This window comes from Pan paniscus, chromosome 19 (genome assembly GCF_029289425.2).
Source record: "Pan paniscus chromosome 19, NHGRI_mPanPan1-v2.0_pri, whole genome shotgun sequence".
NCBI classification, from domain to species: Eukaryota; Metazoa; Chordata; class Mammalia; order Primates; family Hominidae; genus Pan; species Pan paniscus.
The window spans coordinates 34,526,703-34,552,850 of NC_073268.2; the positions used below are offsets into that span (position 1 = coordinate 34,526,703).

Consider the following 26,148-nt stretch of genomic DNA (forward strand, 5'->3'; position numbering starts at 1 on the left):
CCCCACCTCATAAAATGGTTGTCTCTCAGGAGTGAAGACTCCAGCGGCCCCCCGCCCTGGGACCCCTCACCGGGCTGGCTCCCTTCGGCCCCTTCCCCCACCCCACTCCACAGCACCCAGTGCTGGCAAACCGCGCGATTCCAGCACGAAGGAGGAAACCCAGGAGGGTGCGGCGGCCCGAGGCGCACGCACTCGGCCAGCTTCCGGCAACTCAAGGGTTACGACCAGGCGGCGGCGCGCGCCGAGGGGAGAGGCGGTAGCTGACAGGTGGCGCCTGCGCACTGGGAGCGCTCATTGTGCCCCGCAGCTGCCGAACCGCCCGCCCGCCGCCCGTTCGGCGCGTCAGTCGGCGACAGTCTGGTGGTGGGTGCGGAGTCTGCGGCCGTTCCCGCGGCCTCCTCCTCCTCCCCGTTCCCTTCACCCCCACCCCGCACCCCTTTCCCCATCCCGGCTCCGTCACCCTCCCGCCCCCCACACTCAGGACAAGAATGCCCTGCCCGGAACAACCCAGCAGCGCCTAGATGGCTTTGGTCACGGTCCAGCGGTCACCTACCCCCAGCACCACCTCCAGCCCCTGCGCCTCGGTGAGTCCTTCCTGGCGGCCGCTCCGCTTGCTTCTGTCACTGCGGCTCCGCTTTGCCTCAGCGGGTCCCGCCGAACGCCACTGCGCACGCGCCGCGCCGCTTCCCAGGCCTTGGCACTCGGCTGCCGCGAACCCCCCCACACCCCCATCTTAAAGACTAGCAGCAGGAACTACAAGACGTTGATTTTTGCCCCCATCACCCTGAGCACCTAGCTCCTCACAGTCCTCGCCCTGAAATCCCCTGTGGCATGCCTCCTTATAGCTTGAGCACTTCCTTTTGGTAATGAGTCATTCTTGCTTTTCACCCTCCCCCTTCTTTTACCCTCTGTTGCTCTGCTGCAGGGAGGGGACCGTGAGCCTCCTGCGTTGCCCCTTACCCACACCCACATCTCTTACCCACACCATTTCATAGACCTGTTCAGTATTTGCACACTGCACACCCTTCTTCGGACTCGCCAGGGTGTGTGCCTTCCCCTAGTCACTTGCTGGCTTTCTTTTGCTCTGTACTGTTCAGGCTTTGAACTGCCCAACCGTAGTTATTCCTTGGTTTCTCCCGCCTGCCCCCCACCCCAAAGGGTAGCAATGATCTCTGTTTCCTGGACCTCTTACCTTTCCTTTATGAGGTCCCGAAGCATCTGGTGCTGCTTGGTGATCAGTGTCAAATTACTTCCGTCTTACAGATATTTATGCCTTACACTCATTGCTCGTGATCATTCTTGTTCTAAGGTCGTGTTTGTATGGCTCGTTACCTCAGATGCCTATGCCAATAAAGCATGCTCTCAGAAGGAAAATACCCAGTAACCAGCCTTTCCCCGCTGGGCCCGTCTTTGCCTTCTCTCCTCGCCCTACCCCCATTCGTTTACACTCCATTCTCTTAGGCTCCATTTTTGAAAATATTTATTTTTAAAAACAATATATTGCACCAGTGGGGCAAATGGGCTTTAAAAAACCAACATCCAGATGTTTTAGAGAGAAATAAACTGAGTGAAAATGCGAGCAACTGGGAAAACCACCTTGAACTTCCTACAGAACTGTAATTTTTAAAACGGTGTTGGTGGATTTGGTAGTATCAGGTTGCAAAAAAAGGTATTTAATAAACACTATACCACTTTCCACTGTAAAAAAATCAATCAGGTTACCCTTAATATTTGTATGTTAACTGAGGTGTGAGCTTTGATATCCTGAAATTTGCTGGCTTGTCATTTCAGTATAATTTCCTGAATTTCAAAGTTTTGTTGTGTATGGTTGTGGTTTCTTCTTTTCTGAGCTTTAATTGCATTTTGTGTGATGAAATTGACAACTATATCTTAATAAGTGATTTTATTTCAAAGGTTATATATCTTGTGTTGTTTCAGAGAGCAGAACTGGGATTCTTGGTTCAGGGAGGCAGATTTCCAGTGATTGTAAGGAAGAATTTGTAACAGGAGTGCACTGCCTTGCAAAATAGTGAGTGCACATTGCTGGAAATATTCAAGCAAAGGCTGGAGAACATTTTGCCTGGGAGGTGGTATAAAGAATTCCTGCAGTGGGGGACTTCTAAGACTATTTCTAATCTAAGATTTTGTGATTTGAGAATACTTGTACTTCAAAGCTGGTAAAACATTTTAGGGTCATCTGAAGACAAGTATCATAGGAATAAATCTTTAATATAATTTATTCTTATGTGTAGTACTTTATGCTAGTTTTTGGAAAGTCATTAACATACCATCAAACCTTCTTAATTCACTCCACTAGTAAACTCTTTGGTTTGTGGTTACTAGGCCTGATTTTGAAGAAATCGATTGAAAGTTAGTAGAGTCATGCAAATAAACTAGAAATCAGTACTATAGTAACATTTATTTTCCTTGGGCACTGTTGAAAATAGCTTATGCTATGATAATATATGTATATCAAGTTGTCATCATACTAATTTACTTGAAGTGAATGATTAGTATACAGTAAGACCGTGTACACTTGATATGACTTCATTAGCCAAAACTTGAGTTACTTTAGAATCTTGAGGTATGTTAATAGTCACTTTTGACATAGGTAATTAAATTGATCATGTAATAAGCTCAGTTGTTGAGCAAAATCACTAATATTTCTATATCTACTAGCCTGGTTATTTCAGTTGTTTATACTTGGCCCTGAATGCAAAGGAATCCTAAGGCTGGTGTAACAATCAGCATCATTAGCATAACTGATAAGCCAGCTTCCTTTCTCTTTAAATTGTCTTCCTATTGGACTTCATCCAGAATTGTGTTCAGCTGAGTTGTTTCGAGGTCCTTGTACTCTAGCATTTGGCTGCTGTCTGACCTCCATATATTTTGCTGTTCTATCTCTTGCTGTATGAATAGGTTGGGTTGTTTGTTTTAAAATAGAGAGCAAAAAGAACCTAGAGGACCATGAAAGAAGAGATTTAATTTTGTGAGACTGGAAATTTACATTTTTTTATTAATCACTTTAAGTACGCTGTTAATACTTTTACACTATAGGATGCAGGGCATTTTAATACTGCCAGCTCTTTAGTGTTGTTTCATTAGGCATTAAACAATATGCTAGGTGTGAGTGACCATTGTAGATACTAAGATGTATAGGAAATTGACCTGTTCATCAGGATCTTGCAATCTGGGGGGCTGGGGCATTGGAGGAAGAACAAACATAAGGTAAGAGGGAAAAGAAGAAGAAGGGGAATGATACTGTAGGTACCTGAAGAGTTTGTGATGGCCATAAGTATTGTCTGAATTCAGATTAAGATAAGTTCACTAATGGCAATGTTAATAATAAGAGTATAACAATATCTAACATTTCTTGGGTCCTCATCTATGCCAGGCATCATGTTAAGCGCTTTACATGAATTAATTCATTTACTTTACACAGTATGCCTTAGGGAAGTTGCTCTTATCCCCATCTTAAAGATGAAGCTGAGGCAGAGTTATTAACGAATATGCGCAGTGTCACTCAGCCAGTAAGTGACTGGAGTTATAATTCAAACCCAGATGTGTCTAACTTTAGAATCTGCCATCTTTTCCTCCTTGGTGATCAAAAAGTATGCCTAGTAGGTGGCTCTCGAACTAGTTCTTGAAGGATGGATTGAATTTCTATAGGCCAAGAAACAAGCTGTGAAGAAGAGAGTATTGCAAGTGAAGAGAAATTGTGTACACCAAAACTTAGAGGCAGAAGAGTACAGGGCATATCTGAAGGAATTAAATAGACCAGTTTGAGGAAGGATTTGTATGGGACAGTAGTAAGAGATAAAGGCGAGGAGGCAGCTAGGGCTGCACAGGGACTACTGAGCTTGGGAGTTTGGAGTTTGAACTTGATGGAGAAGGTAATGGAGAGTCTGCTGAGGTTTTGAGTAGATATGATCACAGTGGTATTTTAAGATTTTTTTTTTTTTTTTTTTTTGAGACAAGGTCTCACTCAGCCATTCAGGCTGGAGTGCAGCAGCACAATCTCGGCTCACTGCAACCTCCACCTCTTGGGCTCAAGCGATCCTCGCACCTCAGCTTCCCCAGTAGCTGGGACTACGGGCACGCACCATCACACCTGGCTAATTTTTGTATTTTGTATTTTTTTTTTTTGTAGAGATGGGGTTTCGCCATGTTGCCCTGGCTGGTCTCGAACTCCTGGGCTCAAGCCGTCTGCCCACCTTGGCCTCCCAAAGTGCTGGGATTACAGGCATGAGCCACCACACCTGGCCTACTTTAAGAAAATTGATCTAGTAGATATGAGCCAGAGGGCTTTGAGAAAGAGAGAGAGGCCATGAGTGGAGCCAGTGAGAGGCTGTTCTAGAAGCCCAGGTGTGAGGTAATAAATGCCCAAACTGCGATTTTGAAGTGGTAAAGGAAAGAAAGAGACAGATGTGAGGGGTTGTGGAAAATACTTGGGAACTGATTAGATTTGCAGGGAGGGATCAGAGATGCCAACTCTTAGGATAGATATTGTTCTTCCTAGATAATAGATGTTTCCTGATTATTAGAGGGCAATATAAGAATCATCTCTGTCTCTTTTGATTCTTTCTGGTATAAATTTTCTTTTTTTAAACTTTTTTATTTTAAAAAATGTATTAATTTTTAATGGACAAAACATTTATAATATACAACATGATGCTTTGATATATGTGTACATTATGGAATAATTAAGTCAGGCTAATTAACATCTATCACTTCACCTAGTTAGCTTTTTTTGTGGTGAAAACATTTAAAATGTACTCACAGCAATTTTCTTTCTTTCCTTTATTTTTTTTAGATGGGGTCTCACTGTAGCACAGGCTGGAGTGCAGTGGCACAATCATAGCTCACTGCAGCCTCAAGTTCGTGGGCTCAAGTGATCCTCCTGCCTCAGCCCCCTGAGTATCTGGGACTGCCCAGCTAATTTTAATTTTTTTTCTTTGTAGAGATGGGGACTTGCTTGGGGTCTTGCTGCCCAGGCTGGTCTTGAACTCCTGGCCTCAAGGGATCCTCCTGTCTCAGCCTCCTAAAGAATTGGGATTATAGTCATGAGCCACTGTGACCGGCTACAATTTTCAAGTCTACAATATATTATTATTGACTGTAGAAACCATATTGTACAATAGCTCTTCATAACTTACTCCTCCTGTCTAATGGAAACTTTGTACCCTTTGACCATCATCTCCTCCCCATTCTCCCACCAATCCCCAATCTGGTGTGAATTTTCTGAATTGATACCTATATTGATCCAGGGTTAAATAAACAAAGTATAATACTATAATAATATTTTAGTTTTCTGTAGTGCCCTATACTTTTCAGAGTGGTTTTTGGGGTGTGTGTGTTTGTGATCTAATTTAATTCTCAAGTAGCCCCAAAAATTATGCAGGACAGGTACCACAGTTTAAAGACTTGGCTGAAAGTGACAAAACTTGTGGGTGTAATAACTGCATAGAAGTAAGTTCCTTGGCTCCTGGTTTATATCTCTTTCCATGATGTGATAAGAGAAACAGCATATGCGGTTTCTGTTCCAGAGACTTGACTGCCAGTTGAGTAAAGGTGCAAGATATGAGGCACAATCAAGAACTCACACTCTCTGGAGATCATTTATATTGCAACCTTGACTACCTAGAACAGAATCATCTAAGTTTGTGCAAACCATTTTAGGTGATAGCTTTGTTTGAAGCCTATTAACTCTTACTTTATACATAAATCTTATAAATGTGGATATTAAGTTTCCTTATTCTTAGATTACCAAAAGCAACATAATAATGGAAAATTACAGGTGCTGCTAAAGGCAGGTTCCCTATAGTGCTGGGAAAGGATAGCTGTTGGTTTCACCACAAGGGAAAAGGAAAAAAAAAACCCACAAGTACCTGGCATAATAAAAAAATTGAGCAATTCTTGCCTAATTAATATAGGGACAGATAGCCCTCTAGGACCCAGTAGTTCCTGAGAGCTACTATTATACGTTCGTAATGATGATTCTGAATCATCATAAGAAGGCTTACTCTTGTTTTAAATCTTGATTTAAGCGATCAGGATTGAGTGTGGTATATTTTTAGATAGATGTCCATCTAAGTTTCACCAAAGTTTTGACATTTAAGATGCACGTTCTAATTAATGGGTAAATCAATTTACATATACATTTTATTTCTTGATGCTGAATGAATATTATTGAGTTATATGTACATATGGATTAAATATAGCACACTTCTCTGCCTAGCTTGTGAAAATAAAGCCAAGGCAAATACGAAATTGATTTCTATTAAGTATAAACACAAGTGATGCTTTTCCTTATTTAGGCACCAGTGACAGAGAAAAAAAAAGTGATGCCTTTGAATTTTTTGAAGACAGCTTTAGAAATTTTCATAAACTCTAGAAATGACTATTGTAGGAAATCCAGAAATACAGAGAAGTGCAGAAAAGATAAAAAAAGACATGTGCCATTTATTTTATAAAGCTGAAGTGCTGCTGTATATATAATTTCATATCTTTGTTTTTTTAGAAGTTTGGTGTCTATCACAGATGTATTGCCATATCATTTAAATCACCGCATTCAGTAGTCTTTGTTTGTTTGTTTTGGTTTGGTTTTTTGAGACAGAGTCTCAGTCTGTTGCCCAGACTGGAGTGTAGTGGCATGATCTCAGCTCACTGCAACCTCCGCCTCCTGGGTTCAAGCGATTCTGCCTTCTCAGCCTCCCAAGTAGCTGGGACTACAGACGTGCACCACCACGCCTGGCTGAAGTTACAGGCTTACAGGTGTGAGCCACCGCACCCGGCTCCATTCAGTAGTTTTAACTCATTCTAACCTTTCCATTCCATTATCGGTTGGCATTCAGTTTTTTTCCAACCCCCCTGCCCCCGGATTTTTTTTTTTTTTTTGAGGCAGGATCTCACTCTGTTGCCCAGGCTGGAGTGTAGTGGTGCAATCACAGCTCACTGAAGCCTTGACCTCCTGGGCTCAAGTGATCCTTCCATCTCAGCCCCACCAAAAAGCTGGGACCATAGATATGCACCACCATGCCCAGCTAAATTGGAGAAATGGGGTCTCATCCTGTTGCCCAGGCTGGTCTTGAACTCCTGGGCTCAAGCAGTCCTCTCACGACAGCCTCCCAAAATGCTGGGATTACAGATGTGAGTCACCACACCCAGCCCTTTTTTTTCTATTATAAATTACATTACAATGAACATCATTGGCTATAAATATTTGACTCAGTTTGGAACATTTATTAAGATTTCAAGAAATTCAATTACTAGATTATAGGGTATAAACAATTTTAAGGCCAGCCACGGTGGCTCACACCTGTAATCCCAGCACTTTGGGAGGCCAAGGTGGGCGGATCACAAGGTCAGGAGTTTGAGACCAGCCTGGCCAACATGGTGAAACCCTGTCGCTACTAAAAATACAAAAAATTAGCTGGGTGTGGCGGTACATGCCTGTCGTTCCAGCTACTTGGGAGGCTGAGGCAGGAGAATTGCTTGAACCCAGGAGGCAGAGGTTGCAGTGAGCCGAGATTGTGCCACTGCACTCCAGCCTGGGTAACAGAGCATGACTCCGTCAAAAAAAAACAATTTTTTTAAAGACTTCTGTTATATATATTTTCTAGAAAAGTTACTCCAATTAATGTTTATTCCAGCTAGCATAGTATAAGAATGCTTATTTTTCCTAATTGTATTTACACTGGATATTCTCATTTCATTTTCATTTTTGAATTGGTGTCTTGTTATTTCTCAGGCTAGTCTTGAACTCCTTGGCTCAAGCAATCCTCCCACTTCAGCCTTCTGAGTAGCTGGGATTATAAGCACACACCAATGTGTCCAGCCTCATTTCATTTTTATTTTAATCACTACTAATTTTTTAGGATAAAGGGTAGTACCTAGTTGGTTTGATCTGTATTTTATTGTTAGGTCACGTATTTTTCAAATGCTTATTAGGCATTTACATTAAAGTTTTTGAAAAGATATATTTTTTGAGGTATAATCTACAAACTCTGAAATGTACCTGTTTTAATAAGTATACAATCCAATTATTTTTAATTAACTTACAGAGTTGTGCAACACTCACTTCAATTGTATTTCCTTTTTATGAGCTATTCTTTTCAGTTTGTGTACCCTCGATGTATTACAAATATTAACTATTATATTTGTTACAAACTATTTGCTTTTTAATTCAGTTTGTATTATTCTTAGAATAAAGTCTATAATTCGAATTGCTAGTGAGAACTTAAATGATCCAGCCTTGCTTACCTCTTCAGCCCTGTCTCTTCCCAAGTCCCTGCCTTGCACACTGCTCACAGTTAAGCTGACATGCCCATGCTCCCTTTGGTCTTTAGGCTTTTGCACATGCTGTTTCCTTTACCTGGAACACTTTTCCCTCATCTCTCTACCTAACTATTTCCTACTCATCCTTCAGGTCTCAGCTTAAATGTCACTTCTTCTGGGAAGCTTCCCTGACTCCACCCCCTCAGACCATGGTAGGTGCTCCTTCTACGCACAGCATAGCACCCTATACTTACCCATGGTGGCTCTTATCTTTCTACTGTACTTGTTTTATTACTTATCTCCCCCACTAACCTATAAGTCAGGGACTGGGTCATTTGCATATTTTTGTATTATCAGAGCTCAAAAGTATTTGACGCATGGGGCCGGGCGCGGTGGCTCACTACTGTAATCCCAGCACTTTGGGAGGTTGAGGCAAGCAGATCACCTGAGGTCAGGAGTTTGAGACCAGCCTACTAAATATACAAAAATTAGCCAGATGCGGTGGTGGATGCCTGTAATCCCAGCTACTCCTACTGAGGCAGGAGAATCGCTTGAACCCGGGAGGCAGAGGTTGCAGTGAGCCAAGACCTCGCCATAGCACTCCAGCCTGGGCAATAAGAGTGAAACTCCCTCTTAAAAAAAAAAAGTCTTTGACACATGGATCAATGGATGATCAACAGATATAGTCATATTTAGCAATCTTCTATTTTGAGTTCTTCTACTGTTTTTAAGCATAGACAGATATCTTGAGAAGCCCAAAGGATATGATCACTTTTAAGACTTTTGATACATGTTGCCAAATTATCCAGCAGAAAGGTTGAATCAATCTTTGTTTACAAGCATTGTATAAAAATGTTTAAGTGTAGTCTCACAGCCTTAAGTAGCATCATCATCATAGGGATATTTATTGAATACTTACTGTATACTAGACACTGTGTTGAGTACCTTTTGTGCCTCATGTTGCTTAATTTTCACATCACTCCTGTGGCGTAAGCATTGTTATTCTCTTGATTTTGCCAAGAAAATACAGACTCAGATAAGTTAAGTGAATTGTCCAGGATTATAGGCCTGGTGTCTGACCTCACAACCCCTTCTCTTAATCACTAGTATTTTATTGTTGTTTTAATTTACATTTTTAAAAATTAGAGGCTAAACATTTTTTCAAATATTTACTATTATATGTTTTATTATATATTCCTTGTTTTGTAAATCGTTCATGTTCTTTGCCCAGCTTTCTTCATGGCTATTTACTTTTTCATATTGATGTGTAAGTATTCTTTATATACTAAGAATATTAACCTTTTTCTGTTATGTTGCAAATTTTCCTCTGGTTTTTCATTTGCCATTTTGTTTTGTTTATTTTATTTCATTCATTTGTATATACAGACATTTACAAAATTTTAATGCCATCAATCCAGTCTTGTGTGTGGGTTTTTAAAATTATTTTTCTTAGTTCACTTTTCCATCAATAAGGATAGAAATATTCTACTTATTGAAAAAATTTAGACCTATATGTTTTAAAGCTATTTATAGTATTATTTTTATATCTTTTAATTGTCTGAAATTAATTTTACTACATGATGTGAAGTAAGGATTATGTTTATTTTATTCCAAATAGCAGCTTTTCTTAGTTCATTATATGAAACAGTCACTCCTTTTTTCCAATGGTGTGGAACTCCTCCTTGGGAAGTACTAAATTCCCAAATACTTAATTCAGGTATAAGGTGTTCCATAGAAGTTCCATTGCAAGTCTCATAGGAATTTAGTTAGTTTAGCATATATTACTTAGTATTTATTAAATTGCATGCATAGAAAATAAACTTTAGCTTACATTTTGAATTTTCACTCAAGTACCTGGGAAGCCCAGAAAAAGAGAAGGCCTTTGGTCCTCAAAAAGTATCTTCAGGTTTCTCATCTTTCCTATCTGGCTTTAAGTGAGAGGGCGCAGTTTCTAGATTATGCTCACGCTGAAAAAGACACTGTGCAGCACTGCCTTCCTAGGTTTCACCATTAAATATCACTCCTGATAGCTGGGCATGGTGGCTCATGCCTGTAATCCCAGCACTTTGGGAGGCTGAGGTGGGCAGATAAGGTCGGCAGTTCGAGACCAGCCTGACCAACATGGAGAAACCCTGTCTCTACTAACAATACAAAATTAGCTGAGTGTGGTGGCGCATGCCTGTAATCCCAGCTACTCGGGAGGCTGAGGCAGAATGGTTTGAACCTGGGAGGCGGAGGTTGTGGTGAGCTGAGATCACGCCATTGCACTCCAGCCTGGGCAACAAGAGGGAAACTCCGTCTCAAAAAATAAATAAATAAATAAATCACTCCTGGTTTCAGCAGCTTAAGATTTACTGTTTTTCCATTAAATGCCTGCTGTAGTGTTGTCTGCAGCAGTGCCTAGCCTTTTGAAGCTATTCACATGTCCATGTTTTATGTTTATTTGTTAATCCATTAAAAAAACAAAAACACCTAGCTGTAGTTTTTCCATTCAGTAAACCTAGTAGTAGGGAAAGTATTTCCAATTTAAAAAAAAAAAAAAGTGTAATTCTTGATGAGCCCCTTTGCCCAACCTGAAATATGCCAGAGGCTGGATGTACATGAGTAAAACCTTAAGAATCTTGTTAATCAGAAGTATTTAGTGAGTGCTATTTTGTGCAGGTGATCTCATACATTCCCTTCCTTTGTTTCTCAGCACTGAGTTCTCTTCAGATACCTTTATAAACTACCCTGCATTTTCTTGCCCATCTGAGCAGCAAAGCTACTGATCACAGTGCCCCTCATTTTCCTCTCAAGGTAAAGTCTGGTGAGGTACTCGTGGCTCTGAAATGTAATGAAAGGTCCCATGGTTCCCTAGACTTCCTGAAAGATAGAGGGAAGTACTTCATTTATTGAGTGGGAAAGGATGTGCTTAGAAACAGATGGGGAGAGATAATACTCTGTTCCAGCTTAGTTTTTATGGAACTGTTTGATTTAATTTTCTGAAAAACTTATTTAGTACCTTTTTTGTGTCTGAGACATATTTATTTACTTACTCATTTATACCACTGCTGGGAATCCAGCAGCCAGTTAGTCTCTAACCTCAGGAAGCTTACAGTAGAAGTAGAAAGATTGATATTAAATAGGTCAGTAGATTACAGTGTAGTTGTCACAAATACATAAGCCTTGAGAAAGAGGAAGAAGGCCAGCAAGGACTTATAACTTGAGCCTTGAAGAGTGAGTGGGAATTGGTCAGCAAACAGAGGGTTAGGGGTGAGTGGCAGGAGGGAAAGCAGCATTCTTTTTTTTTTTTTATTTGAGACGGTCTCGTTCTGTCGCTCAGGCTGGAGTGCAGTGGCGCGATCTTGGTTCACTGCAACCTCCGCCTCCCGGGTTCAAGTGATTCTTCTGCCTCAGCCTCCCGAGTAGCTGGGACTACAGGCACAGGCCACCACACCTGGCTAATTTTTGTATTTTTAGTAGAGATAGGGTTTCGCCATGTTGGCCAGGCTGGTCTTGAACTGCTGACCTCAAGTGATCTGCCCACCTCAGCCTCCCAAAGTGTTGGGATTACAGGCATGAGCCACAGTGGCCAGTCAAAAGAAACATTATTAAGCAAGAACTTAAGGCACAGGGCTACAAATAGCATGATATATGCTGGGAACCACAGGCAGTACAGTGCTGATGCCATGTAAAGTGCAGAAAATAAGGCTGGAGAAGTAAAGATAATTTCTTCTGAATTTTAACATCTGCACCCTTATTTTTACCTTGAATACAGTTGGCTTTTCTTTAAAGTGACTGTGCAAATTTGTGATTGTAGACACTGGGTTCAGCACTAAATAGGCATCACAATAACCATTGGAAGTAGTACTATTATTGTTCTCAATTTACAGATGAAGAAACTGAGTCTCAGGGAGGTGTCTAGACTCCCCCAGCTAGAAATGGCAGAGCTGGGATTTGAACTTTGTCAGAGTCAGAAAGCAACTACTAAATTCCACCCCCCTGCCCTTAGGTGTTACCTTCTCAGTGTCAATCAAAGTACTGTTTGATTGATTGATTGATTGATTGATTATTTGAGACAGGATCTCCATCTGTCACCCAGCCTGGAATGCAGTGGTACAAACACAGCTCACTCCAGCCTCAACCTCCTGGGCTCAAGTGGGATTCTTCTGCCTCAGCCTCCTATGTACCTGGGATCACAGATGCTCACGCCACCATGCCCAGCTAATTTTTTTAATTTTTTGTAGAGATGGGGATCTCACTTTGTTGCCTAGGCTGGTCTCAAACTCATGGGCTCAAGCAGTCCTCCCACCTCAGCCTCCCAAAGTGCCGGGATTACAGGCATGAGCCATATGCACCTGGCCTGATTTAGTCTATTTTTAAAATTTATTTATTTATTTATTTTTGAGATGGAATCTTGCTCTGTCGCCCAGGCTGGGGTGCAGTGGTGCAGTCTCGGCTCACTGCAACCTCCGCTTCCTGAGTTCAAGTGATTCTTCTGCCTCAGCCTCCCGAGTAGCTGGGATTACAGGCATCCGCCACCATGCCTTGCTAATTTTTTGTATTTTTCAGTAGAGATGGGGTTTCACCATGTTAGCCAGGATGGGATTTATTCTATTTTTTAATCATTTAGTTTTAGATTTGCCCTGCCATAGTTTGAATCATTGCAATTTGTGTCATTTTGCTGCTCCTGCCTTAGTACTTGATATGAAGGCAGTTCAGCAGAAGTTTGTTGAGAGCCTTCTCAAACACTGAGGGATGATATAAGGCATTACCTTTGCCTTCAAATTTACAAGACTGGTGGGGAAGGCAGCTATAAACTAAGCATGTTTAATTGCCTCGTATGGTGAGCAGTAGGAAAGGCACAAACCAAATGTGTACATGTGAAGGAAACATCAGTTCCAAAGGGGATAATGGTCAGGGAATTTGGAAAAAACTAAATTGGAAAAGATGGAAGAGCAAAATATCTTTGCAGTTAGCAAAATGAGATAAATTTTTTCCTTCTAGATATTAATTCCTTTCAGTTTCATTTATAATTAGAAGCCAGTTTTTTTTTTCTACTGAATGATTATTATAAGATACTGTTATCTAAGACATGGCAGCCAGATTTGAAACTTCTATGTTTGGAAAGTGTGTGTTTGTGGGTATTTGCCCCTCACCTATTCTTTGCTCTCCCACCTCTGTACTTTTCCTCACTTAAAGAAAAAGGGAAAAACCTAACAAACCCTTTTTTTTTTTTTTACTGCTACAGACAGATCAGGAAATGTAAGAAATTATATTTATTGAAGTTAAAGAAGACACCTCCATGCAGCTTGCTGATTGGAGCAGTGATTCTCCTATTGTTCCATCAGACACAAATAGAAACAGTAGGAATTTGAGATAGCCTTTTCTTCATAATTACAATATTTAGCACATCTCAGGCAAGTATTAGGATAAACCACGTGTTAGCATCTTGTAATACATTATCTTAATCTATTAAGGAAGCTCATTGATTCTTTGGAGTTTGATAAAGTGATTGTGATTTAGAATAAAAATGTTACCTGCCAGTTATCCTAACATAAGCCTTATGAGGGTGGAGAAGCCCTAAAAGTATTTTTATTTCTCTCCTTAGGACTTCAAAAATACCTATAACATTAGCTGGGCATGGTGGTGCACGCCTGTTATCCCAGCTACTCCAGAGGCTGAGGCACGAGTATCACTTGAGCCTGGGAGGCCAAGGTTGCAGTGAGTCACGCCACTGCACTCCAGCCTGGGTGACAGAGCAAGACTCTGTCTCAAAAAAAAAAAAAAGAAAGAAAAAAAAAATCTTTAACAACATGATGCAGTGGCAGTACAGGGTCTGGAAAACTGTCTGCTTAAATTTGAATCCTGAGTTTATAATTTGCTAGACTTAGACAAGTCACTTAACTGCTCTATGCTTTGGTTTGCCCACCTGTAAAATAGGGGCAATATGGTACTTCTTTCACAAAAATATTGTTAGTGTTAAGCCAGGGAGTGCATTAGCACCATGCCTGGCACCAAATAAACATGTATTCACAAAGTATTAGTCATTTTTATAATGATGGTGATTTAGGGTTGCTATTTGGTTATTAAGCAATTTTTTCATTATAACAAATTTGGTGGGGAAGTTATTTTTTTATGACAATGTAATTCACATGGAAAGCCTATTTCAGAGTTTAATTTCTCTTTATCGCTTTTTAAATTTTTGTTATTTCATGAGAACACTTGGACACAGAAAGGGGAACATCACACACCCGGGCATGTTGTGGGGTGGGGGGAGGGGGGAGGGATAGCATTAGGAGATATACCTAATGTAAATGACGAGTTAATGGGTGCAGCACACCAACATGGCACATGTATACATATGTAACAAACCTGCACATTGTGCACATGTACCCTAGAACTTAAAGTATAATAAAAATATATATATATAAAATTTAAAAAACTAAATTTTTGTTATTTCATAATGGCTTCATTTTTTTTTAATTAGAGAATCTTTGTTTTAGTTGCCAATTTCCACAGCAAAGTCTTTTGTGTTTGATTTTGTGATGACCCTGGAGCACCATACAGAATGATTAATCCAACTGTAATCTTTAAAATTCTTCTTCCCTTGAAAGTTTATCAATTTAATAGGCTATGCTTAGCAGCATATTAATCCATTGACTGTTTTTCAATATAGTGGGACAGATCGTTGCAAGTGGTCACTTTAGTTTGTATAGTCAAATCATAGAATGAATGTGTTGGTATTTTTAGTGATTGAGACTATAAATCATGTGGCAAAATAGAAATTGCCAGATATTTTTTTAAAATATGGAGATCCAAAGACACTGAGTGTATTCATGGGTTTAAATATATCTTTGTAAAGGGAAACAATAGGTGAGAAGAATGATCTGTCTAATCCAGCTATTACGAGCAGTTGGCAGTTGAAATTGAATGCTGCTCTTAAATGCATTTCCAAAGCAACTGAATGTGCTTTTTCTATAAGTGTCTGAAGCAACAATAGGAGAACATGTGAATGAACTCACATATAATATAACAAGAGATCTTTGGTTCAAGCTTTGGTTGCTTTAAGATTACAGTTTTTATTGAATCCTATCAAAAAACAGAAACAACCTATTTCTTCTTTGAGTACTGAAAAAAATGACACTGAGTTTTCTGTGAACATAATATGCTAATTTGTCTTCTTGACCTGTCTATACAAACTGAAACTTTCACAACTCTGAGCATTTTTATGCTGATTCCATGGTTTTCTATTAAATTTTAAAGGAAACTGTATTGACTGTAAAGGAAGTTTGGTTAGGTAAAACAGATCATTTGTAACTGTTTATGGTTGCAAATATATATTTGTCAAATATATATTTCTCTCATGTGTTATTTTATGAGAAGTTGTACACAGTACACCTTAGATTGAAAGTGGCATGACCATCTTGGTAATGGTAATGAAGTCATGTGTAATGAAGTATATTTGAAGATAGAACTGTTGTTTGTTGTTATCTTTAGCTACCATTAAAGCTATTAAAATTCTTTTTAGATAGAGATGCAATGAACTTTTACATTGGACATTTGCATCCTCATTTAATGCTCATTGGGCACAGTTGAATGATTTTTAAAATAATTGGCTCTTCATTTAAATTATTAATGTTTGTTTGAAGAACTGACAAGAAATACTCTTTGGGGTTTTTTGTTTGTTTTTTGTTTTTTTTCAGACAGGGTCTCTCTCTGTCACCCAGGCTGGAGTGCAGTGGTATGATCATAGCTCACCTCAATCCCCTGGGCTCAAGCCATCCTACCACCTCAGCCTGCCAAATAGCTGGGACTACAGGTGCGTACCACCACACCTGCCTACTTTTTTTATTTTTATTTTTTGTAGAGACATGGTCTCTCTGTGTTGCCCAGGTTGGTCTCAAACTCCTGGCTTAAGCAATTCTCCTGCCTTGTACTCCCAAAGTGTTGGGATTACAGGTGTGAGCCACCACACCTGGCCAGAAATAGTCTTTTGGCAGTCGAGATAGGTGTGTCATTTCTTGAAACTGCTTGTAGTGAAAGTCAAGCAGTTTATCCTAAATGACAGTCTCCTTGAAATGTCTCAGAACATCACCTCAACTGTGACTTGTAAGGTCTGCTTTGTATATAAGATATACACTTGTAAGATAGCTTTGGATACAGGAATCCTAAACCCTTCACTAGGACTGTGCAGTGGTGGTACAAGCTTACTTTGCTACTGAGACTACCAAATGACAACCTTATTTTCTTGCTTGGGGGATTTTAGATGCTGTGGTTTTATATTGCCTTGCCACTTCTATGTAAGAAATATAGGAAGCTGGCCGGGAGCGGTGGCTCATGCCTGTAATTCCAGCACTTTGGGAGGCTGAGGCGGGCGGATCATCTGAGGTCGGGAGTTCAAGACCAGCCTGACCAACGTGGAGAAATCCCGTCTCTACTAAAAATACAAAATTAGGCCGGCGTGGTGGTGCTTGCCTGTAATCCCAGCTACTCAGGAGGCTGAGGCAGGAGAATCACTTGAACCCAGGAGGCAGAGGTTGCGGTGAGCCGAGATTGCGCCATTGTACTCCAGCCTGGGCAATAGGAATGAAACTCCGTCTCAAAAAAAAAAAGAAAAAAGAAAGAAATATAGGAAGCTTCTTGGACTCTTTATTATTGGAATCTTGGGATTTATTCATAAATATTGCTTCCTAGGGGTTCACAGAATTTCATAACTGGAAAATTGACTACTTTAATTGCCCATTTTACTGTTAAATAATTGCCAGAGTTTGGCTCCAAGAATAAAGGTCAGAACAGCTTACCTCTTGGGCAGTTTCAGGAGAGCTTTTGCTAGTGTAAAAGCCCTTTACTACATCTTTAGTAGAAATTGGAGATATATATATATATATATTTTTTTTTTTTTTCTTTTGAGATGGCGTCTCGCTCTGTCGCCCAGGCTGGAGTGCAGTGCCGTGATCTTGGCTCACTGCAACCTCCACCTCCCAGGTTCAAGCGATTGTCGTGCCTCAGCCTCCCAAGTGGCTGGGATTACAGATGTGTGCCACCACACCCGGCTAATTTTTGTATTTTTAGTAGAGATGGATTTTCATCATATTGGCCAGGCTGGTCTCAAACTCCCGACCTTAGGTGATCCGTCTGCCTCAGCCTCCCAAAGTGCTGGGATTACAGGCCTGAGCCACTGTGCCTGGCTGGAGATTTTTTTTTAATGCTAGGTGTTCAGGTGGCCACTTGGGTTCTAGACCAGACTTAGATTGAGATATAGGAAGTTGTACATTTAAGTGTGGCTATAAGATTTGGCAGATGACATACATTAGTGAAGCTGGCCAAATAGGATCTGTGGTAAGTAGGAGACTATGAGCTCTATCTTCAGAGGCTGCCAGTGTGACTCTGTGTAGACCCAGTATTGCCAGAAAAGTCTTATATCTCGAGAAACATTAGTAATTAGCAGATTATATGAAATCTTTTGATATTTTTTGGTGGGAGGGGTGGACTTTAGAGACAGGATCTCACTCTGTCTCCCAGGCTGGGGTGTAGTGGCAAGATCGTAGCTCACTACAGCCTTCAACTCCTGGGCTCGAGCAATCTGCCCACCTCAGCCTCCTGAGTAGTAGTTAGGACTATAGTTGCATACCATCATACCCAGCTATTTTTTCTTAGTTTTTGTAGAGATGAGGTCTCACTATATTGTCCAGGGTGGTCTCAAACTCCTGGCTTCAAGCCATTCTCCCACCTCAGGCTCTCAAAGTGCTGAAATTACAGGTGTGAGCCACTCTGCCTGTCTGAAATCCTCTGATTTTTAAATGTTGGCAACTGAATTGGCTGGAAATTATTTTGACTGTAAGTAACAGAAGACCAAATTTAAACAGTAGGAATATGGTTTATCTAACAATAAATTTGAAGATACATATAGTCTAGGACTAACTTAGCAATACCATAAAGATCTAAGTTGTTTATATCTTTCTGTTTTGCCATTAATAGTGTATTTGATTCCCATCTTTCTGCTTTTTTCCACATAAAAGATGGCTATTGTAGCTCTGGCAGTACATCCATATTTGTTGCAGAAAGGGGTAAAAGGTACAGTGCCAGCAGTGGCTGTACCATTCATTAGGAAGCAAAAATTTTCCCAGAAACCAACTGCTCATTCCCAGTAGCTTTCTCTTTAAGTCTCCTACCAGAACTAGGTTACATGGCCTACTCTAGTTGCAATAGAGCCTGGGAAAGTAAGTATATGGCTTTCCATTTTAATCATTGAGTGACAGCAAGGGATAAGAATGTTTGGAATAGCTATTGTCACACTTTGTATAACAACTAATACAGATTTAAAGAACTATATCTTGAAGGCTAAACAGAACATATCTGAGGCCCAGATTCAGCTAGTGAGTCACCAATGTGTAGACACTATAAACAATATATTTTCCTTCCATTTCATTACTCTACTACTGATTCTTAGCTTCTATCAGTCATTTTATTATATGGCCAAGGAAGTTGAAATTAGAAAGCTTGAGTTTAAGTCCTGGTATAGAGACTTGTTAGCAGTGTTTTTTGGGGGTAAGTTTGTTTAATCTTTCTGAGCCTCCCATTTCTTATCTGGAAAATTGATATATAACATTGCAATATAGCATAGTAATTAAGTGCAGAGGTTTTGGAATCAGAACAACCTAAGTTGGAATCCTGTCTCTGCCAAGCAAGTTGCATAACCTCTCTTGGTGTTTCCGTCTCTGTAGAATGGGGCTTATAGTTGTATACTACCTCACGTAGTCATTTATGAGGGCCAAGTGTGATACAGTGAAGTCCCACCTTAGGATTCTAAAGTGACCATATAGGGCAAAAATCAAATATAGTAAAAATTATCCTTAAAAAATCTCTTAAATCCCTCGCAAAGAACAAAGTAAATGGTTTTGGGCATACAACTCTGTAACTGAGACTGTCTGAAGGGACACAGTTTCTTCCATCTCATGCTTACTTTGTTACCTTCACTTGTTGACTGGAATGACAGGTAAGATCATGTGCACTAAAATATAACTTACATTTTTATTCATGTTTATTTTCTACCCAGCGCATATTCAGCTTAGCATAGAACCTAGCCCTTTTAAGCCTTCAATAAATGGTAACTGTTACTGTTACCATAGGTGTAGCATGTGATATTTGAGGATAAAGAAATGGAGGTTGTCCAGGGCTTCAACAGCATGGATCAATGATGATTTTTTTTCTGCCACATCAGCCAAGATTTTTAAGACATGAATATGGCCAAGGGAATAATGTCACCATTTCAGAGATAAGGATATAGAATTATCAATTATATTTCAAGGGAAAATGCTAACATAACTGCTTCCAAGTTTATGGGCCAAAATTAACACAATCCCATACAAATAATATGCAAATTTTATTTTTTTTCAGTTTGAATTGTGAAGTATATCATTCACACAAATGAATATTTTGATTTCAAAAGCAAAAAATAATGCTTTGTTTTAAGTTGATGATGTAAAGATTTCAAAAGACAAAGTGGTATTAAGTAGAATGCAAGATGTCAGGAAACCTTAATGATAAAATTCATCTGGGAGTCATTCATCAAGGATGTTAACCATTTTCATCCAAAGCTTATGCAACCATAAAGTTACAAATGATCTGTTTTACAGTGTTGACACATATGTCTAAGAAGATCTTATACTATTGACAAAAAGTATTATGTATATAATGATATAATCTTTGTACACTTACTCTCTGAATAAATGTGTATTTGTTATTTTGGGAATTCAGTTGCTTGGGTCAGATTGTGGTGCTCAAATTAATGAATCATATGTAGAGTAAGGCATAAATATCGCCTAGGTATCTGCAGCATTGCCATACAGGAAGACAAATAGGGCCTTCCTTTTCTTAAAGGAAATGTTTTTTTTATAGGTTACAATGGGCAGGGGTGTACCCTCTGAACATTTTTCTTGAGGATCCAACATTTAAAAGTAAGAATAACAGTGAGCTGGGCATGGTGGCTCAAGCCTGTAATCCCAGCACTTCAGGAGGCCAAGGTGAGAGGAGGATTGCTTCAGGCCAGGAATTTGAAACCAGCCTGGGCAACATAGCAAGACTTCGTCTCTACAAAAAATAAAAAAACTAACCAATTGTGGTGGCACACACCTGTAGTCCCAGCTACTTGGGAGGCTGAAGCAGGAGGACTACTTGAGTCCAAGAGGTTGAGGCTGCAGTTAGCTGTGATCATGCCAGTGCACTCCACCCTAGGTGACAGAGTGAGACCCCGTTTCTAAAAACAACAACCACAATAACAACAACAACAATAACAACAACAATGATAGAATAAAACTCTAAGAATAGTAATATGCTTTTGTTCAAGTGCTGTCAGGTGCTGACTTTACTGAAAATAAAGTCGTACTTGTACCTTATCACTTGTTGCTAGGTATAAGACTGTCTTGTTTCTAACAAAGGAGGAAAATCTTGTTTTAAGGTGACTCATGTAGTGATGTGGTAGGTTGGTAATGGGGTGGTTTTTTTGCTCAGTGTAAGCACTGGAAATAACAAATACTGGTAACTTTTTCATATAATTTAACTCTTATATTTGGGAATTCCTAAGAATCTGTGTGTACAACCTGGTTCCATGACAGTCTTAATAGTAAGAAAACAGCTAAATTTCACTACTATGTGATCATGGAAATTTAAGGTATGGCATTTATAACGTCTGAGTTATAATTAGCTTATGCTTTTTCAAGTCTTTAAATATCGAGCAGTCTCCCTTATCTGTGATAATTTTTCTTTTACTGCCCCTTGAGACTCATTCATCTGTGATTGGATGATTTATTCATTTAAAGTTAATTAAGTTCAGCTACTGAGCCTTATTTTTTTTTTTTAATCTTACCGTGGTTATAGAACTAGGTCTCGTGGAAACTTGATTTTGGCATTTTTATAGCTATACAAGCATTGCCATGATACCCGGAAATATTGTTTGTTAGTAAAAAGGGGGACAGGTCTAGTTAATTGGAAAGATACATAGAAATTTATTCTCCTAGTTATATATCTTTAGAGATTTTTCTAATTTCCTATAAGAGAAGTCATGTTAAAACTTAAACCCAAGCTATTTTTACAGTAGGGTAGAGTATAGTTTTTAATAATAAATCCTTTAAAGCTAAGGTTTGGAGAAATTTTTTTTTTCTTTGAGACGGAGTCTTGCTCTGTCACCCAGGCTGGAGTGCAGTGGCACGATCTCGGCTCACTGCAAGCTCCACCTCCCAGGTTCACACCATTCTCCTGCCTCAGCCTCCCGAATAGCTGGGACTACAGGCACCCGCCACCACGCCTGGGTAATTTTTTTATTTTTAGTAGAGATGGGGTTTCACCGTGTTAGCCAGGATGGTCTCGATCTCCTGACCTCATGACCCACCCGCCTTGGCCTCTCAAATTGCTGGGATTACAGGCGTGAGCCACCACTCCCGGCCAATTTTTTTTTTTTTTTTTCAGACGGAGTCTTGCTCTGTCGCCCAAACTGGAGTGCAGTGGCGTGATTTCAGCTCACTGCAACCTCCGCCTCCCAGGTTCAAGCAGTTCTCCTGCTTCAGCCTCCCGAGTAACTGGGATTACAGGTGCACATCACCATGCCCAGCTAATTTTTGTATTTTTAGTAGAGACGGGGTTTCACCATGTTGGCCAGGCTGGTCTGGAACTCCTGACCTCAAGTGATCTGCCCACCTTGGCCTCCCAGTGTTCTGGGATTACAGGCATGAGCCACTGCGCCCAGCCAGAGAAACTTTTCTTTAAGAGACAGGGTCTTCCTCTGTTGCACAGGCTAGAGTGCAATGGCACAATCATGGCTCACTGTATACCGCAGCCTTGATCTCCTGGGCCCAAGTGATCCTCCTACGTCAGCCTCCTGAGTAGCAGGACTAAGACAGGTGTGTACCACCATACCTGACTAATTTATTTTTTATTTTTTTGGAGAGATGGGTTATCATTATGTTGCCCAGGCTGGTCTTGAACTCTTGGACTCAAGCAATCCTTCCACCTCAGCCTCCCAAAGTGCTATCGTTACAGATGGATTACCTGGCCTTGGGGAAATGTTTAGTGAAAAATTTAGGGAAAGGATTATAAAGTAATTAAGGTTTTGTCAGGGTTGGGCACAGTGGCTCACGCCAAAATCCCAGCATTTTGGGAGGCCGAGGTGGGAAGATCACTTGAGGCCAGGAGTTCAAGACGAGCCTGGGCAACATAGTGAGACCTCATTTCTACAAAAAATAAAACAGCCAGGGTTGTGGCACATGCCCATAGTCCCAGCTACTCATGAGGCTGAGGTGGGAGAATTGCTTGAGCCCAGGAGGTCAAGGCTGCAGTAAGCCATGATCACACCACTGAAACCTAGATCCTGGGTGACAGAGTGAGATCCTGTCTCAAAAAAAAAAAAAAAAAAAAAGGTTTTGTCAGGGTTGATGCATTTTGACACTGACTGATTGGCAGTTTTATCTGGGAGAGAAGAATTAGAGTCTTTAAAAGTAAGAACACTTTTAAGGCCAGATATTGATGAAGAGTAGCCAGTTTGGCTCTGGACTGAGTTTTTTCTTTCTTTATTTGGAAGATTTCAGTTAGTTAAGGAGCTCTAGGCCATGGGGCAATAAGACTCATTCTTTTAACAAACATAACAGAGCTTGTATATTCGAAAGACTGTTCTCTAGTGCCTAAGGAAAATAGACAATGTATTTTTTTTCTTTTTTTCCTTCAACTTTTAAGTTCAGGGATACATGTGCAGGAATGTGCAGGTTTGTTACATAAGTAAACATGTACTGTGATGGTTTGCCACACAGATCATCCCATTACCTAGGTATTAAGCCCAGCATACGTTAGCTATTCTTCCTGATGTTCTCCCTCCCCCCACTCCACCCCCAACAGGCCCCAGTGTGTGTACTTCCCCACCATGTGTCCCACATGTTCTCTCCCACTTATAAGAGAGAACGTGCAGTATTTTGTTTTCTGTTCCTGTGTGACTTTGCTGAAGATAATGGCTTCCAACTCCATCCATTTCCCTGCAAAAGATATGATCTCATTCCTTTTTATGACTGCATAGTATTCCATGGTATGTATGTACCACATTTTCTTTATCCAGTCTATCAATGATGGGCATTTAGATGGATTCCATGTCTTTGCTACTATGGATAGTGCTGCAGTCAACATACGTGTGCATGTATCTTTATAACAGAATGACTTATATTCCTCTGGGTATATACCAGTAATGGGATTGCTGGGTTAAATTTTATTTCTGCCTCTAAGTCTTTGAGGAATTGCCACACTGTCTTCCACAATGGTTGAACTAATTTACACTCCCACCAGCAGTGTAAAAATGTTCCTTTTTCTCCACAACTTCACCAGCATCTGTTTTTTGACTTTTTAACAATAGCTATTCTGACTGGCATGAGATAGTTTCTCATTGTGGTTTTGATTTGCGTTTCTTTAATGATCAGTGATGTTGAGCTTTTTTTCATATGTTTATTGGCCGCATGTATGTCATCTTTTGAGAATTGTCTGTTTATGTCCTTTGCCCACTTTTTAAATGGGGTTGTTTGTTTTCTTTTAAATTTGTTTAAGTTTCTTGTAGACTCTGGATATTAACCTTTATCAGATGGATAGATTGCAAAAATATTCTCCCATTTTATAGGTTGTCTGTTTGCTCTGATTATAGTTTATTTTGGAGTGCGAAGCACTTTAGTTTAGTTAGATCCCATTTGTCAGTTTTTGCTTGTGTTGCACTTGCTTTTGGCGTTTTTGTCATGAAATCTTTGTCCATGCCTATATCCTGAATGGTATTGCCTAGATTTTCTTCTAGGGTTTTTATAGTTTTGGGTTTTACATTTAAGTCTTTAATCCATCTTGAGTTAATTTTTGCATGTGGTGTAAGGAAGGGGTCCAATTTCAATTTCCTGCATATGGCTAGCCAGTTCTTCCAGCACCATTTATTAACTAGGAAGTCCTTTCCTCATTGCTTGTTTTTGTCAGGTTAAGTTCAGATGGTTGTGTTACGGGATCTTTGGGTGTCAATTTTTGGAAACCTCTGTGGCCAGTTGTGCCTTTGCCTGAGTTCTTGTCCATCCAGGAAGAATGAGGTAGAATGAGGTATGCAGACAAATGAAGGGTGAAGAAGACGAAGAAGAGCTTTATTTAGGTTTACAACTGCTCAGAGGAGACCCGCAGTGGGTAGCTCCCCTCTGTAGGCAGGCAGGTCATCCATCGAGTGTTCAGCTCTCATCAGAGAGGAGGCCCTGGAGAGGGTAGTTCTTCTCTGCAGGCAGGTCGTTTGGGGATCTCTGCAGGTCTCTGAAACTCTCAGCAGAGAGGGTAGCTCCTTTCTGCAGTTAGTCATCCAGTTCAGTTGTCTGCTCAGCTCTGGCTGAGCCCAGGGTTTTATGGGCCTCAGAGGTGAGGAAGTGCATGCGGATTGGCCCATGGGCAGTCCTGGGAAAGGCACCAGTTTCCACTCTGGTCCATGGGACTGGCAGCCCAGCCCCCAGCCCACAGGCCCTCCCTGGCCTGAGGGAGGGACCTTACCAGGGACCCGCCCCCTTCCACCTGGCACTCTGTCTGCCTCCCACTGCTGTTCAATGACACTCAGGCTTGCCTGACTTTGCTCCAAGATCTGAGCAGTTGTGGACAGCAGGGAGAAGCCAGGCAGCAGGGGCAGGCAAATCTGGGTTGAGGAGTGGTGGCTCCTGCCTGCTCCCAGCTCCCCAAAAGCACAAGGAGGCTCAGATCTGCAGCTACAACTTGGGTGGCTGCAGCCTCACCCAGGAGAGCAGGGCTCCTGCCTGCGTCTTGGAGCATGCAGCCCCAGCCACACCTCCCTGCTGGGCAAGTGATGGCAGGCTGACTGGAGCAGTTGCCACCATCAGTCATGGGTGTGTGGTCTTATATCTGAGTTCTCTATTCTGTTCCATTGATCTATGTGTCTGTTCTTGTACCAGTGTTGTGCTGTTTTGGTTACTGTAGCCTTGTAGTATAGTTTGAAGTTGGGTAGTGTAATGCCTCAGCTTTGTTCTTTTTGCTTGGGATTGTCTTGGCTATTCAGGCTCTTTTTTGGTTCCATATAAATTTTAAAATAGATTTTCTAATTCTGTGAAGAATGTCAATGATAGTTTAGTGGGTGTAGCATTGAATCTATTAATTACTTTAAGTAATATGGCCATTTTAATGATATTGATTCTTCCTATCAGCATGGAATGCTTTTCCATTTGTTTCTGTCCTCTCTGATTTCTTTGAGCAGTGGTTTGTAGTTCTCCTTGAAGAGGTCCTTCACTTCCCTTGTTAGCTGTTATTTCTAGGTATTTTATTCTTTTTTAGCAATTGTGAATGGGAGTTCATTCACGATTTGGCCCTGCTTGCCTGTTGTTGGTGTATAGAAATGCTAGCGATTTTTGCACATTAATTTTGTATCCTGAGACTTTGCTGAAGTTGCTTATCAGCTTAAGATGCTTTGGGGCTGAGACAATGGGGTTTTCTAGACATATGATCATGTCATCTGTAAACAAAAGTAATTTGACTTCCTGTCTTCCTATTTGAATACCTGTTATTTCTTTCTCTTGCCTGATTGCCTTGGCCAGAACTTGCAATACTGTGTTGATAGGAGTGGTGAGAGAAGGCATTCTTGTCTTGTGCCGGTTTTCAAGGGGAATGCTTCCAGCTTTTACCCTTTCAGTATGATATTGGCTGTGGGTTTGTCATATATGGCTCTTATTATTTTGAGGTATGTTCCTTCAATACCTAGTTTATTGAGAGTTTTTAACCTGAAGGGATTTTGAATTTTATCAAAGGCCTTTTCTTCATCCATTGAGAAAATCATGTGGTTTTTGTCTTTAGTTCTGTTTATGTGATGAGTCGCATTTATTGATTCACATATGTTGAACCAAC

At 40.6% G+C, this 26,148-nt stretch overlaps 2 protein-coding genes across 8 annotated transcripts in view; one reads left to right on the top strand and one right to left on the bottom strand.

Annotated features, from left to right (window-relative positions):
* EFCAB5 (EF-hand calcium binding domain 5) overlaps positions 1-1,172 on the bottom strand; it is a 185,242-nt gene extending 184,070 nt beyond the window's left edge. For 2 of the 3 annotated variants that reach the window (XM_034942144.3, XM_063599155.1), the window contains exon 1: positions 554-1,172. The gene's annotated coding sequence lies outside the window, so the exon portion shown is untranslated. The remainder of the gene's footprint in view (positions 1-553) is intronic. The other variant, XM_063599157.1, reaches the window with a different exon arrangement.
* Positions 91-26,148, top strand: part of SSH2 (slingshot protein phosphatase 2) — a 303,596-nt gene continuing 277,538 nt past the window's right edge. For 2 of the 5 annotated variants that reach the window (XM_003812708.5, XM_034942143.3), the window contains exon 1: positions 99-584. In XM_003812708.5, the coding sequence (XP_003812756.4) occupies positions 522-584 (63 nt within the window). In that variant the 5' untranslated portion in view covers positions 99-521. Of the gene's footprint in view, positions 585-26,148 lie in introns of all 5 variants that reach the window. The other 3 variants (XM_003812707.6, XM_055101358.2, XM_008965166.3) reach the window with 2 other exon arrangements.